Source organism: Bos indicus x Bos taurus, chromosome 11 (assembly GCF_003369695.1).
Source record: "Bos indicus x Bos taurus breed Angus x Brahman F1 hybrid chromosome 11, Bos_hybrid_MaternalHap_v2.0, whole genome shotgun sequence".
Classification (NCBI taxonomy): Eukaryota; Metazoa; Chordata; class Mammalia; order Artiodactyla; family Bovidae; genus Bos; species Bos indicus x Bos taurus.
Genome location: NC_040086.1, coordinates 92,594,634 through 92,611,597, shown reverse-complemented (window position 1 = coordinate 92,611,597; position 16,964 = coordinate 92,594,634). Strand labels below are relative to the sequence as shown.

General features: G+C 41.9%; 1 protein-coding gene across 1 annotated transcript; it reads right to left on the bottom strand.

Annotated features, from left to right (window-relative positions):
• Positions 1 to 2,761: 2,761 nt before the first annotated feature.
• LOC113900782 (olfactory receptor 1J4-like) lies at positions 2,762 to 3,703 on the bottom strand. Its single transcript, XM_027554423.1, has one exon. It carries the CDS (start codon positions 3,701 to 3,703, stop codon positions 2,762 to 2,764), a length of 942 nt encoding a protein of 313 aa, XP_027410224.1.
• Positions 3,704 to 16,964: the final 13,261 nt, after the last annotated feature.

Sequence of the window (16,964 nt, the reverse complement as noted above, 5' to 3'; positions counted from 1 at the left end):
TAAGTCACCCTTTTCACTCTCCTCTTTCACTTTCATCAAGGGGCTCTTTAGCTCTTCTTCATTGTCTCCCATAAGAGTGGTGTCATCTTCATATCTGAGGTTATTGATATTTCTCCTGGCAATCTTGATTCCAGCTTGTGTTTCATCCAGTCCAGCATTTCTCACTATGTACTCTGCATATAAGTTAAATAAGCAGGGTGACAATATACAGCCTTGATGTACTCCTTTTCCTATTTGGAACAAGTCTGTTGTTCCATGTCCAGTTCTAACTATTGCTTCCTGACTTGCATACAGATTTCTCAAGAGGCAGGTCAGGTGGTCTGGTATTCCAATCTCTTTAATAATTTCCACATGAGAATTATTACACACTGCCACTGCTAACTGCTGCTAAGTTGCTTCAGTCGTGTCCGACTCTGTGCGACCCCATAGACAGCAGCCCACCAGGCTCCGCCGTCCCTGGGATTCTCCAGGCAAGAACACTGGAGTGGGTTGCCATTTCCTTCTCCAATGCATGAAAGTGAAAAGTGAAAGTGAAGTCGCTCAGTCGTGTCCGACCCTCAGCAACCCCATGGACTGCAGCCTACCAGGCTCCTCCATCTATGGGATTTTCCAGCCAAGAGTAGTGGAGTGGGGTGCCATTGCCTTCTCCGTATTACACACTATGAATTATTAAATTTCATCTTAGCTATTTTTATGACTTTATTTATCTAAAACAATATACCACACACCTTGATTCAAACTTAAATGTAAGGAATTTTATTCTAAAGAAAGTAGCATATCACATTTGAAAATTCTTTTCTTTTTTTTTTCAGCTGTGCCCCACAGATTGTGGGATCTTAGTCCCCAGCCAGAGATTGAACCTATGCTTTTGGCAGCGAAAGCATAGAATCCTAACCACAACTCAGTGTCAGTAAATTAAGAAGAAAGAGGAGAGTGAAAAAGTTGGCTTAAAACTCAACATTCAGAAAACTAAGGTCGTGGTATCTGGTCCCTTCACTTCAAGGCAAATAGATAGAGAAAAAATGGAAACAGTGAGAGCCTTTATTTTGGGGTCCTCCAAAATCACTGCAGATGGTGACTGCAGCCATAAATTAAAAGATGCTTGTTCCTTGGAAGAAAATCTATGACCAACCCAGACATCATATTAGAAAGCAAGACCTTATATTGCCAACAAAGGTCCATCTAGTCAAAGCTATGGTTTTTCCAGTAATCATGTATGGATGTGAGAGTTGGACTGTGAAGAAAGCTGAGCACTGAAGAATTGATGCTTTTGAACTGTGGTGTTGGAGAAGACTCTTGAGAGTCCCTTGGACTGCAAAGAGATCCAATCAGTCCATCCTAAAGGAAATCAGTCCTGAATATTTATTGGAAGGATTGATGCTGAAGCTGAAACTCCAATATTTTGGCCACCTGATACGAAGAACTGACTCATTGGAAAAGACCCTGATGCTGGGAAAGATTGAAGGCAGGAAAGAAGGGGATGACAGATGATGAGATGGTAGGATGGCATCACTGACTCAATGGACATGAATTTAAATAAGCTCCAGGAGCTGGTGATGGACAGGGAAGCCTGGCGTACTGCAGTACATAGGGTCACAAAGAGTCGAACATGACTGAGCGACTGAACTGAACTGAAAGTAGGTGTAACACACAAAAATGCAATATTTGTCAGACCTCTAATCATAGCCAAAAATCGCTTCCCTTCTTAGAGAGGAAACATATAATATGTACTATTTTCCTCAGAAAAAGGAAGTCCATGTATGTCGATACTACAGTAAGTCATTCAAATAGATAAGGCAGCAATTTAAGATGTTGACTTAACAAAATTAGAGTTGCTGGTAATGCCAGATCCCAAAGGTTATTAAATATAGTGAAGACAAGAGACATACCTAAAGCTAAGGCCATGAGTTACAATATCCATAAGGTTGTAAAGTCAGTGGGTTCTAGAAAAATAGGCAGAGAACACAATCCAAGCAGAGGAAACCGAAAAGGGGGAAGGACCATTGAAATCAAGGAAAGTTTGATGGGTACCAGAGACAAGGGCAGTATCAGTATCAGTTAGCTTTGGCTGCATAACAAACCATCCCAAAACTTAGTCACTTAACAACAATCACTTGTTTATATGACATTTCCATGAGCTGGCGATTTGGGCTGGAACTGTGCTCAGTTGGATGGTGCTTTTGGTCTAGGCTAGGTTCAACTGTTCTCAGTAAAGTGAAAGTCACTCAGTTGTGTCCAGCTATTTGCTGTATAGTCCATGGAATTCTCCGGGCCAGAATACTGGAGTGAGTAGACTTTCCCTTCTCCAGAGGATCTTCCTAACCCAGGAATCGAACTCAGGTGTCCCACATTGTAGGTGGATTCTTTACCAACTGAGCTGTCAGGACTCACTCATACCTCTGCAGTCACCTGCCAGGTCACCTGGGAACAGATTGATTGTTAGCTGGAACACCTTGCTTCTCCTCCATGTGGTCCCACATCTTCACACAGTCCAACTTGGACTGGTTCACCTGGAGATCTCAAGGTTCTGAGAGTGGCAGGAACACAATCTACCTGGGCTTGGGACACTCACAACCTCACTTTCACTGAATCTATTAATCAAAATAAGTCACATGTCCTGCCCAGATTCAATGGGTAGGGAAATAAACTCTCACTTGGAAGGGAGGGCTGCAAAATATTGTGGCCCTTTTTGCAATCTACTGCAGTCGCCTACACAATTTTTCAGAACATGTCTCTGAAAGCATCCTTTAGTGGGTAACTGTTACTTGGCAAAAATAATCCCCTTCTTGTATAGAATTCCCAGGGCCGATTTCATGTCTCTGTTCCTCAGGCTGTAGATAAAGGGGTTTAACATGGGTGTCACCACAGTATGCATAAGTGAAGCAATTGTGTCTTTGACTTTGGAATTGTTTGTTGAAGGAAAGAAGTAAATCATTGCAACAGTCCCATAGTACAAAAACACCACAAAGAGGTGGGAGCCACAGGTGGACAAAGCTTTGCAGATTCTCTTGATGGATGGGACCCTCAGGATGGTGGCTCCAATGTGAATATAAGAGCCCAAAATAGCACTCAATGCCAAGAAGGCAAACACGCCCCCCTCAGTGAAGATAACTAACTCATTGAGGGAGATGTCTGAGCAGGCCAACTTTAAGAGGGCAGCTGGTTCACAGAAGAAATGGGGGATATTATTGTCAGCACAGAAAGACAGTCGGGACAGAAGGAGAGTATGCAGCAAGGCATGGACACAAGAGAAGAACCAGGATCCAGCCACCAGTAAGACACACAACCCCCCCCTCATGATGGTAGTGTAGTGGAGTGGCTGACAAATGGCCACGTACCGGTCATAAGCCATCACTGCAAGAAGGAAATTGTCAAGACAAACAAAAAGTAGAAAAAAATACATCTGTGCTATGCACCCCGCATAAGGAATGGATTGATCTTGAGTCTGCATGTTCACGAGCATCTTAGGGACAGTGACAGATGAGAAAGACACATCAGAGAAGGCCAAGTGGCTGAGGAAGAAGTACATGAGGGTGTGGAGGCGAGAGTCCAGCCTGATGAGCAGGAGGATAAGCAGGTTGCCCAGCACCGTGATCAGGTACATGCCCAGGAACAGGGCGAAGAACACGCCCTGATGCTCTGGTTGGATGGGGAGCCCCAGGAGGAGGAACTCAGACACGCTGCTCTGGTTCTCCCTTCTCATTCTCTTCTTAATTTCTGCTGGGGATAAAGGGAGTAGAAAATATCAAAGACTGAGACATAGTGATTGTTGTCACCATGGGTACATTACAGCCATGTGCTTTTTTTTTTTTTTGCCTGGGGACTGCATCAAAATTCAGACAAACTGCATATTTTTCTGCTGGAATTTTCTGTCTGCATCCTTCTGGTCACAGAGTGCATGAGATTTCCAGTGGCAAACGAGACTTTCTTTCAAAGGAGACTAATGTAAATATCTTCACTTGTTCAACCATATTCTAGACACTATTCTTGACACTGGGAATAGAACAGAAAATAACATGTAGTCACACACACACAGACACACAAATCATAGACCTCAGAGACCAACATCCATTCACTTTATGACCTATACTCATTCTAGGTTAAAAACAGTCAGGATTTGTGTTACTTTCAAACAAACTAACACATACATACAACACAAGACATAAACATCACACCTAGCCTTGAGACAAAGCACAACCCACAAAAAAGCACATACTATATACACACAGATATACATGCAGTCATGCAATTAAAACACACAAACATAAACCTAGGCAGCATGTGTGTGTACACACATACACACACACACACACACACTACCAGGAAGATTTTTTTCATCCCTTTATATTCTATCTAAATCCTTCCTACATACAGAGAGTTGATACACGATTCAGTCACCCACTGAATACACTGGGTATACAAATACAAAGACACATATGTGCACACACATTCCTGCATGGACATATACATTCAGTGTCAAGAGATGATTTTCCATCTTCCTCTGACCTGTGACAATACTTGGGGAGCTCAGACACCTCTGCTCAAGGCTGTTTCCTGAGCCTTCACTTGCTATGCAAGAAACCAGTATCTAAGGAACAAGAAGTTCTCGTGACCTGAGGATCTTCTGAATGTTTCATGCCTGTTTCTGAGCAGCAGAAAAGTGAGCAAGAATATCCCCATTCACCAACCAGGTTAACACCAGCAGGAAAACAACCCTGAGCTCTGATTAGATAAGGAGCCTGCCTGAGCTATTTACCTAATTTCCTGCCTTCCCCTGGAGAGGTAATTAGGGGCTGAGTCCCAGGAGTCCCAGGAGAAGGTGACCTTGATGTTAATGTTGATGCCTTAGAAACGCATCCCAGGAGAAGGTGACCTTGATGTTAATGTTGACGCCTTAGAAAGCAGAAGTGACCATGGTCACCTTGGCTTCTGAAGGACCCACAGCATAGAGCTAGCCACCGCTCCCCTACTCCCCCCGTGCATCACAGAATGACCCAGACAGAGTAAAGCCTGGCCCTTGCATATTCCCACATCACTAGCCTCAGTCTCCTTTAGAGCACATATTCTAGGACCACTAGGAGAGCTTACATGTCTCATCATCTCTGCCCAGAGGGGCTGAGGCTTGTTCAGACAGAAGCAGGGTGATGAGGTTGATCCCAAGGGCCTTGGACACAGACTGACCCAAGATCAGTACCATTCCTGCCACTTACCCACTGGGTGCCCTGAGCAAGGATGATCCTGTTCCTCAGATCTGATAATAGTACCCTGTTCATGAGGTTATTGTGAGGGTTAAATGATACAGTATGTGAAAGCACTAAGCCCAGCAAGTTTCCTGAAAACAAGTTGGTCTAGGGGACTAATAACCTGGTCAATTTACCAAATGAAACATTCCCCTTAATCACTGTGCCAGTTGCCATCACTGTGTGACCCACCAAACTAAGTCTTTATTTATTTTAAATTATGATAGTAACTAACCAAAAGCAGGCTGTGGATGAAGGAGAGGCACACAAGACTTTCATTTTCATGTTTTACTTTTGGGAGTGGCTCTTGTTCCTTCATCAGTAAGAATGGTGGGAGGATACTCAGCTCTCTGACAGCAATGAGAATGACAGAGTTCAAGTAGCAACCCCAAACCATAGGAAGCCAAATGGACTCAACTTTTGTAACAACTTGGGTCTCAGTCAGGGTTCTACAGAAAAGAGAACCAATGGGACGTAGATAACCTCGTATTATATAAGTACACACATTCATACATGCATGAAACGGTGTACATGTGTATAAATACTATATATATATTGTTTGAAATATATCTTAAATATAAATTAAATATATATTTTGTGAAAAAGCTGGGTTAAAACTCAACACTCAAAAATCTAAGATCATGGCATCTGGTCCCATCACTTCATGGCAAATAAATAGGGAAAAAATATAAGCAATGACAGACTTTATTTTCTTGGGCTCCAAAATCACTGCAGATGGTGACAGTAGTCATGAAATTAAAAGATGTTTGCTCCTTGGAAGAAAAGCTATGAGAAACTTAGACCATGTATTAAAAAGCAGAGACATCACTTTGCCTACAAAGGTCCATATAGCCAAAGCTAGATTTTTCCAATCAGTTCAGTTCAGTCACTCAGTCGTGTCTGACTGTTTGCGAATCCATGAACTGCAGCACGCCAGGCTTCCCTGTCCATCACCAACTACTGGAGTTTACTCAAACTCATGTCCATCAAGTTGGTGATGCCATCCAAACATCTCATCCTCTGTCATCCCCTTTTCCTCCCACCTTCAATCTTTCCTAGCATCAGGGTCTTTTCTTTTTTTTTTTTTTAATTAATTTTATTTTTATTTTTAAACTTTACATAATTGTATTAGTTTTGCCAAAAATCAAAATGAATCCACCACAGGTATACATGTGTTCCCCATCCTAAACCCCCCTCCCTCCTCCCTCCCCACACCATCCCTCTGGGTCGTCCCAGTGCACCAGCCCCAAGCATCCAGTATCGTGCATTGAACCTGGACTGGCATCTCATTTCATACATGATATTTTACATGTTTCAATGCCATTCTCCCAAATCTTCCCACCCTCTCCCTCTCCCACAGAGTCCATAAGACTGTTCTATACGTCAGTGTCTCTTTTGCAGTCTCGTATACAGGGTTATCATTATCATCTTTCTAAATTCCATATATATGCGTTAGTATACTGTATTGGTGTTTTTCCTTCTGGCTTACTTCACTCTGTATAATAGGCTCCAGTTTCATCCACCTCATTAGAACTGATTCAAATGTATTCTTTTTAATGGCTGAGTAATACTCCATTGTGTATATGTACCACTGCTTTCTTATCCATTCATCTGCTGATGGACATCTAGGTTGCTTCCATGTCCTGGCTATTATAAACAGTGCTGCGATGAACATTGGGGTACATGTGTCTCTTTCCCTTCTGGTTTCCTCAGTGTGTATGCCCAGCAGTGGGATTGCTGGGTCATAAGGCAGTTCTATTTCCAGTTTTTTAAGGAATCTCCACACTGTTCTCCATAGTGGCTGTACTAGTTTGCATTCCCACCAAAAGTGTAAGAGGGTTCCCTTTTCTCCACACCCTCTCCAGCATTTATTATTTGTAGACTTTTGGATTGCAGCCATTCTGACTGGTGTGAAATGGTACCTCATAGTGGTTTTGATTTGCATTTCTCTGATAATGAGTGATGTTGAGCATCTTTTCATGTGTTTGTTAGCCATCTGTATGTCTTCTTTGGAGAAATGTCTATTTAGATCTTTGGCCCATTTTTTGATTGGGTCATTTATTTTTCTGGAGTTGAGCTGTAGGAGTTGCTTGTATATTTTTGAGATTAGTTGTTTGTCGGTTGCTTCATTTGCTATTATTTTCTCCCATTCTGAAGGCTGTCTTTTCACCTTGCTAATAGTTTCCTTTGATGTGCAGAAGCTTTTAAGTTTAATTAGGTCCCATTTGTTTATTTTTGCTTTTATTTCCAATATTCTTGGAGGTGGGTCATAGAGGATCCTGCTGTGATGTATGTCAGAGAGTGTTTTGCCTATGTTCTCCTCTAGGAGTTTTATAGTTTCTGGTCTTACGTTGAGATCTTTAATCCATTTTGAGTTTATTTTTGTATATGGTGTTAGAAAGTGTTCTAGTTTCATTCTTTTACAAGTGGTTGACCAGATTTCCCAGCACCACTTGTTAAAGAGATTGTCTTTAATCCATTGTATATTCTTGCCTCCTTTGTCAAAGATAAGGTGTCCATATGTGCGTGGATTTATCTCTGGGCTTTCTATTTTGTTCCATTGATCTATATTTCTGTCTTTGTGCCAGTACCATACTGTCTTGATGACTGTGGCTTTGTAGTAGAGCCTGAAGTCAGGTAGGTTGATTCCTCCAGTTCCATTTTTCTTTCTCAAGATCGCTTTGGCTATTCGAGGTTTTTTGTATTTCCATACAAATTGTGAAATTATTTGTTCTAGCTCTGTGAAGAATACTGTTGGTAGCTTGATAGGGATGCATTGAATCTATAGATTGCTTTGGGTAGTATACTCATTTTCACTATATTGATTCTTCCAATCCATGAACATGGTATATTTCTCCATCTATTAGTGTCCTCTTTGATTTCATTCACCAGTGTTTTATAGTTTTCTATATATAGGTCTTTAGTTTCTTTAGGTAGATATATTCCTAAGTATTTTATTCTTTCCGTTGCAATGGTGAATGGAATTGTTTCCTTAATTTCTCTTTCTGTTTTCTCATTATTAGTGTATAGGAATGCAAGGGATTTCTGTGTGTTGATTTTATATCCTGCAACTTTACTATAATCATTGATTAGTTCTAGTAGTTTTCTGGTGGAGTCTTTAGGGTTTTCTATGTAGAGGATCATGTCATCTGCAAATAGTGAGAGTTTCACGTCTTCTTTTCCAATTTGGATTCCTTTTATTTCTTTTTCTGCTCTGATTGCTGTGGCCAAAACTTCCAAAACTATGTTGAATAGTAATGGTGAAAGTGGGCACCCTTGTCTTGTTCCTGACTTTAGAGGAAATGCTTTCAATTTTTCACCATTGAGGATAATGCTTGCTGTGGGTTTGTCATATATAGCTTTTATTATGTTGAGGTATGTTCCTTCTATTCCTGCTTTCTGGAGAGTTTTTATCATAAATGGGTGTTGAATTTTGTCAAAGGCTTTCTTTGCATCTATTGAGATAATCATATGGTTTTTATTTTTCAATTTGTTACTGTGGTGTATTACATTGATTGATTTGAGGATATTGAAGAATCCTTGCATCCCTGGGATAAAGCCCACTTGGTCATGGTGTATGATCTTTTTAATGTGTTGTTGGATTCTGATTGCTAGAATTTTGTTTAGGATTTTTGCATCTATGTTCATCAGTGATATTGGCCTGTAGTTTTCTTTTTTTGTGGCATCTTTGTCAGGTTTTGGTATTAGGGTGATGGTGGCCTCATAGAATGAGTTTGGAATTTTACCTTCCTCTGCAATTTTCTGGAAGAGTTTGAGCAGGATAGGTGTTAGCTCTTCTCTAAATTTTAGGGTCTTTTCAAATGACCTAGTTTTTTTCATCAGGTGGCCAAAGTATTGGAGCTTCAGCTTCAACATCAGTCTTTCCAATGAATATTCAGGACTGATTTCATTTAGGATGGACTGGTTGGATCTCCTTGCAACCCAAGGGACTCTCAAGAGTCTTCTCCAACACCACAGTTCAAAAGCATCGATTCTTCAGCACTCAGCTTTCTTTATGGTCCATCTCTCTCAACCGTTCATGACTTCTGGAAAAATCATAGCATTGACTAGATGGACCTTTGTTGGCAAAGTAATGTCTCTGATTTTTAATATGCTGTTGAAGTTGGTCATAACTTTTCTTGCAAGGAATAAGCATCTTTTAATTTCATGGCTGCAATCACCATCTGCAGTGATTTTGGAGTCCCCAAAAATAAAATCTGTCACTGTTTCCATTGTTTCCCCATCTATTTGCCATAAAGTAATGGGGCCAGATACCATGATCTTAGTTTTCTGAATGCTGAGGTTTTTGTTTTTTTCAAAGTTGGACTGAATCTGCTGCATTCTTTTATTTACTTAACCCACTTTACACATGCATATACACAACACCATTGTCATCATTTTAGGAAACTTTCAACCACAGAATTTTCTTTTTGATCAAGTCACTAGAAAGTTGATTGCTCCTGATAATCAAGTTGTTGTTGTTCAGTTGCTAAGTTGTGTATGACTTTGCAACCCCATGGACGGCAGCACACCAGGCTCCCTGTCCATCACTATCTCCCAGAGTTTGTTTAAACTTATGTTCATTGAGTCAGTGATGCAATCCAACCATCTCATCCTCTGTCTCCACATTCTTTTGCCTTCAGTCTTTCCCCACCTCAGAATCTTCCAGTGAGTCAGCTCTTCCCATCAGGTGGCCAAAGTATTGGAATTTTGGCTTCAGCATCAGCCCTTCCAATGAATATTCAAGGTTAATTTCTTTTAGGCTTGACTGACTTGATCTCCTTGCAGTGCAGGGGCCTCTCAAGATCTTCTCCAACGTCACAATTCGAAAGCATAAACCTGGATCATTCACATTGGCCAAATATGCATTTTCTCACTTCTGATTGTACTATTTCTAATGTTATAGTGGACAGCAATCCATCTTGGCTATGGAGGCCAGGAGGTTCCACAGGGTGATCTCGAAGGGGATCTGCACCTGAGGGTAGTCCAGGTTGAACACTGGCAATTGGCTCTCCTTGAACCACGTTGTGCCTGGAGCCACCACGCTGGCAGGGCTGGGTGGGCTGGAGCTGCTGCCCAGGCCCCACCACCTCCAGGAGCTATGGCAGCAGCAGCAATGGGGCCTGCTAGCTCTGCCCAGGGCCCGCCAGCTCCATGGGCTCTGCTCCCCGCACCACTGTCACCCTCGCGGTCGACCCTCGGTGTGCTCAGCACGTCTCCCCGGAGCGGGCAGCGCTGCCCACCGCAGCCAAGAGGCCTGGAGTCTGCAGTGCACCGGCCGAGTCCCCGCTGCGAGCAGGCGCAGCGCCAGGAGGGCGTGAACCGGACGCGCGAGGCCACAAAGCAGTCTCTCAGTGCTCCTAGCAGTCCTCCGCCGCCGGCCTCCGGCCGCCGACCCACGCCCCAGCCTCCATATACTGAGTCTGCAGGCCCCTGAATGTTGAGTTTTAAGCCAACTTTTCCACTCTCCTTTTTCACTTTCTTCAAGATGCTCTTTAGTTCCTCTTTGCTTTCTGCCATAAGGGTGGTGTCATCTGCGTATCCGAGGTTATTGACTTTTCTCCCAGCAATTTTGATTTCAGCTTGTGCCAGGCCGGCATTTTGCATGATGTACTCTGCACAGAAGTTAAATAAGCAGTGTGACAATCTACAGCCTTGACATACTCCTTTTCCTATTTGGAACCAGTCTGTTGTTTCATGCCTAGTTCTAACTGTTGCCTTTTGACCTGCATACAGATTGCTTAGGAGGCAGGTCAGGTGGTCTGCTATTCCCACCTCTTGAAGAATTTTCCACAGTTTATTGTGATCCACACAGTCAAAGCCTTTGGTGTAGTCAATAAAGCAGAAATAGATGATTTTTTGTAACTCTCTTGCTTTTTTGATGATCCAGCTTATGTTGGCAATTTGGTCTCTGGTTCCTCTGCCTTTTCTAAAGCCAGCTTGAACATCTGGAAGTTCACGGTTCACATATTGCTGAAGCCTGGCTTGGAGAATTTTGAGCATTACCTTACTAGCGTGTGAGATGAGTCTGATTATGCAGTAGTATGAGCATTCTTTGGCATTGCCTTTCTTTGGGATTGGAATGAAAACTGACCTTTTCCAGTCCTGTGGCCACTGCTGAGTTTTCCAAATTTGCTGGCATATTGAGTGCAGCACTTTCACAGCATCATCTTTTAGGATTTGACATAGCTCAACTGGAATTCCATCACCTCCAATAGCTTTGTTTGTAGTGATGCTTCCTAAGACCCACTTGACTGCATTCCAGGATGTCTGGTTCTAGGTGAGTGATCACACCATTGTGGTTACCTGGGTCATGAAGATCTTTTTTGTACAGTTCTATGTATTCTTGCCACCTCTTCTTAATATCTTCTTGAGGGTTGGACTAAAAAGGAGGCTGAGAGCTGAAAAATTGATGCTTTCGAGTTGTGGTGCTAGAGAAGACTTTTGAGAGTCCCTTGGACAGCAAGGAGATCAAACCAGTCAATCCTAAAGGAAATCAACCCTGAATATTCATTGGAAGGACTGATGCTGAAGCTGAAGCTCCAATAATTTGGCTACCTGATGTGAAGAGCCTACTCATTGGGAAAGACCTGATGCTGGGAAAGACAGAGGACAGGAGGAGAAGGGGGTGACAGTGATGGTTGGATGGCATCACCGATTCAATGGATATGAGTCTGAGCAAACTCCGGGAGATGCTGAAGGACAGGGAAGCCTGGTGTGCTGCAGTCCATGGGGTTGCAAAGAGTTGGGCATGACTTAGGGACTGAGCAACAACAACAATACGTATATTACATATAATATATAGTTTGAAAAGATGCAGACAATCTGGATATTATGCAGAATGTAACACTGCCCCACTAAATCAATGACATCATGGTAATTGGATCAGAAAACCAGGAAGTTGCTAACAAGTTGGAGCTTTAACAAGACACATTCAGTCCTGAAGATGGGAGATAACACTACAAAGATACAGGGACCCCTTCACATCAGTCTCATTTTTAGGTCCAGGGATCTAAGAGAGCAATCAGAAAGTTATGGCTGCATAGAATATTCCCTATAACCAGCTGACAGAGGCGGGGAAAGTCTGAATATGGTTTACAAGTGGGTCAGCTCATTGTGTAAGGGCAGATCAAAATGAACAATGACTACACTGTAGCTCAATAATGGTTGCTTTGTAAAAGAGTCCTTAGCTTTAAGCTTTCTCTAGAGATAATCTTGGCTGAAGGAAACTGCTTCACCAAAGAAAATGCTTCTTTCCAGGACAGCCTACATCCAGTCAGCAGCAGTGTCAACCATACTCCTTGACATTTGAGCTTCCAAATTCCCAGTAGGATCAGCTGGGACCTTCAGCGGGACTTCATCACAACCCAACTTCTCCCTCTATCCAACCAGATACTGATCCCAAGAGTACTCCCTAGGGGACTTCCCTGGTGGTCCAGTGGGTAAGACTCTGTCCTTCCACTGCAGGGGTGCTAGTTTCATCCCTGGTCAGGGAACTAGGATTCTGCATGTTTTGTGGTGGGGCCAAAAAAAAAAAAAAGCTATCCCAAGAATGTCCATGCCAAGTCACTCAGTCGTGCCCAACTCTTTCAACTCAATGGACTATAAGGCACAAGGCTCCTCTGTCCATGAAATTTTTCAGCCAAGAATACTGGGGTGGTTTACCATTTCTACTTCCAAGGGATCTTCCCAACCCAAGGATTGAACTCTCATCTCCTCCACTGGCAGGCAGATTCTTTACCTGTGTACCACCTGGGAAGACCAACCCAAGAGCAAGACCTAATAAACATTCTGCATGCTAATCTCCATTTCAAAGTCAGCTTCCTGGAGAACCCATTCCTTATACACCAAACACACGCGCGCGCGCACACACACACACACACACACACACACAATGTTCTATGACCTCTGATTACCCACAGTTGAGGAAACTATGGGCTTCCCTGGAGGCTTAGAGAGTAAAGAATCTGCCTGCAATGCAGAAGACCTGGGTTTATCTCCTGGGTCAGGAAGATCTCTGGAGAAGGAAATGGAAATACACTCCAGTACTCTTGCCTGGATAATCCCATGGACAGAGCAGCCTGGCAGGCTACAGTGTGGGACTCATGGGGTCCCAAAGAGCCAGACATAACTGAGTGACTAACACTTTCACTTTCAAAGTATGTCCTGGAGACTTCGTGATAAGTTTAAAAAAGCTCTGAAAATAGCCTCCTTAAGAGTCCCCTGCCCCCTTGAGGGTAGCTACACTCCGTTTTGCTAGCCACTGTGATTTCTGTACTTAGAGAAGTCATAGAGCAAACACTCTAAAGGGAGCAGGTTGTAATAAGCACATCATAGCTCCCTCACCAGTACAGACCCAGAGGAGGCCAGGAGAGCTGAGTTCAAGCCTCTAAGAAGCTAGCAGACAGGTTTCCCCAACCAAGAGAGTTCCTGCCACAGCGTGTCTTGGCAGTTCTGCCTTCTATGATTGGAAACAGAGAAAAATAGAAAAGTACTGAGACAGAGGTTGAGAAAGGAGCAGGGATGTGAAGCAGTATCAAGAAAATGGTTGACCCCTTTAAAACCTAGAGTAATCTGCTCTTTGTCCCTCCTCTCAACTCTTCATGCTTATCACTGGCTAGAAGGTCAAAAAGATCATCTTTCTGATATGTGAACCTAACCAATTTGGTACAGGATGAAGAACAGATTAAAAAAAAAAAAAGAAAAGATGAGAAGATATCTGGATATGAAAAATGAAATCAGTAGACTGGCTGCCCACCGAACCATCCATCTCAATCAGGTACTTATTTCAGCCTCAAAATTCCATTTTTGAATTTGATTCCATTCCAAAAAAATCACATGGACACTGTATAAAACGGAGTTTAGCCTAACATGAAGACTAACTTTGTATGTTATGATCACCCTATTTGACCACTGGGCCAGCGTATGTTGTTACCCCATGGTTCTTGAGAAGCAGGTCCCCAATAAGTGAATAGTGGGAACTTGGTAGAAAATAAAAACACTTCCACTCCCAGACTTATCCCAGGCTTTCAGAATAATGCCCTCAGATTCTCACTTTCAAAAATTCCTTCCATTTTTTAAAGTACTCATCATAGATGAGCACAGGAAATCCAACTTTACTTGACCACTTTGAATCTTCTTCATCTCACACTCCCTAGGCATTCCCTTCATGAATAACTTTTTTGAGGATGTATGTTGTACAAGCTGCACTTATACATGTTATTTTATTATCTCTTTAGAATTCCTTAGATCACTCAATGAGCAAGAAATGAAGGTCAGGCATAAACCCTCACCTTCTGCTTCCAAATTCAGTGCACTTTCTACTAAACCCTCAATCCCATATACTATTAATGTCCCCCCAAAAGACCAAATTTTCCCTTATTGTTGCCAGTGAATCCTGCCTATTAGAATTTTCAAATTCTACAATCTGTTCAACACAGAAAATACAGATTTTCCATTGTACATAACAAAGGTCTGTCCTTAATGTGACATTAAACACATTTAAAGAAAACAATGTGTGTATGTTAAAATAGAAAATAAATAAAAGGGAAAAAATAGATCTTAAGAGTGATTGTTTCAGATATATACTTTTATAGCTTTATGAAAATATGACAAGATGACAGAGTGGGTAAATCTTGAGATTTAGAATTAGTTTAACTGGGTTTGAATGACCTATTACTTTTCCTCTATATCTGTTTCCTCATCAGAAAAATATGATAAGAATAACAGTCTACACCTTACAAGATTGTCATGAGAATTAAAGTACAACCTATACAAAGTAAATGCTTAATTACAGTTCACTCTCAGGTTATTCAAAGTGTAGACAAAAATACAATCTAAAAAAGTGTTGTAAAGTGATAACCAAGTTAATTTGACCATTAGAGTATTTGAGTGTGAAGACTAGAGTCATTTTAATCAGATTCATTAATTTTGAGAATATGTAGAAATACTTGATGGAGAAAAAGTCATTGGCAATGATGATAATGGGGAGAAGAAACAGTGGTATCAAATGTTTACTCTGTCCTGGAACTGTTCTAAGTGCTTAAGCACAAGCTATTGTGAAAACCTCATGAAAATCTTATAAATATTGTTCTGTGTGCTCAGAAGCTCAGTCATACTGGACTCTTTGCAACCCCATGGACTGTAGCCTGCCAGTCTCCTCTGTCCATGGGATTCTCCTGGCAAGAGTATTGGAGTGTGGTACCATTTCCTTCTTCCAGGGGACCTTCCTGACCCAGGGATTAAAACTATATCTCCTGCATCTCCTGCACTGCAGGCTGATTCTTTACCATCTGAGCCACTAGGGAAGCCCTTTCAAGGATATATACACAGGTAAATAAACAAATGGATGATGGTATTGAAGGATGTGCTTGCTTAACAGTTGGGTAACAAAGATCTGGGAACATGATTAAATTTAAGGAGCTAGAGGGAAAACTAAATAACAAATTAAATTTTAAAATAAAGATTTGCATGGAGTAGTAGTATAATTTGATATTCACAATGGATCATTGCCTTCTAAATAAGTGCTTCTGAAGGTATAACAAGCACAACAGTAAAACTTTGTTGACTTAGATCTATTATTCCTTTGATTTCTCTGTTGATTACTTTATCAAGTCCCCTTTTTGGAAAGGTAGTTCAAAGACACATTTTAACATGCCACCACTGAAAACTTGTTTTGATATACAGAGAAAAATCAAACCACCTTATCTGAGATAAATAAATTCACCACCTTAATTCTATTAGTCTCTATATGCTTGTGCTATGCCGTGTTATGCTAAGTCACTTCATTCGTGGCCGACTCTTTGGGACCGTATGAACCATAGCCTGAAAGTCTCCTCTGTCCATGGGATTCTCCAGGCAAGAATACGGGAATTGTACATGCCCTTACTGGGTTGCCATGCCCTTCTCCACGGTATTTTCCCAACCCAGGGATCAAACCCAAGTCTTGAACCCAGGTCTCTTAGTCTTCTGCGTTGGCAGATGGGTTCTCTACCACTAGTGCCACCTGCGAAGCCCTCTCTATACCCTTATGTGGATTTATTTTTATTTATAAAATGCAGAACTAGCGGGTGATAGATAGATAAATCCATAGATAGATAGATCCTCTATTACAATGCAAAATCCACAAACAGTCCTGACTATGTCATATTCACAGTTGTATCCCCACTCCCAGAATATTTTTCACAGAATAGGTGCTCAGTAAACAATTATTTCTAGATTTATAATTAAACTGACTAAGGAAGATTTCTGGGCCTCCCTGGTGGCTCAGAGGTAAAGCATCTGCCTGCAATGCAGGAGACCTGGGTTCGATCCCTGGGTCGGGAAGATCCCCTAGAATGAAATGGCAACCCACTCCAGTACTCTTGCCTGGAAAATCCCATGGATGGAGAACTGGTAGGCTACAGTCTGTGGGGTCACAAAGAGTCAAACACGACTGAGCAACTTCACTTTCATTTTTCATTTTCAAGGAAGATTCAACTCTGGTCTTCCTCAAAAGTTCTTGCTATCAATACAAGAAGCATGTGAAGTCTTAGAGTTGAGAAGGAAGGGCAAGTTCAAGGACCACAAAGGTGACAAGTTGCCTGTGTGGTAGCTAGTCACAACCCTATAGGTAGAAAGTGAAGGTAGGAAGAAGCACAAACTTGTTGGCTTGTTTATGGTTTCAGTCATGGAGATGTGTGTTACATTATATGAATCTTCTCTATTTTAGTTGGCTCTATGATC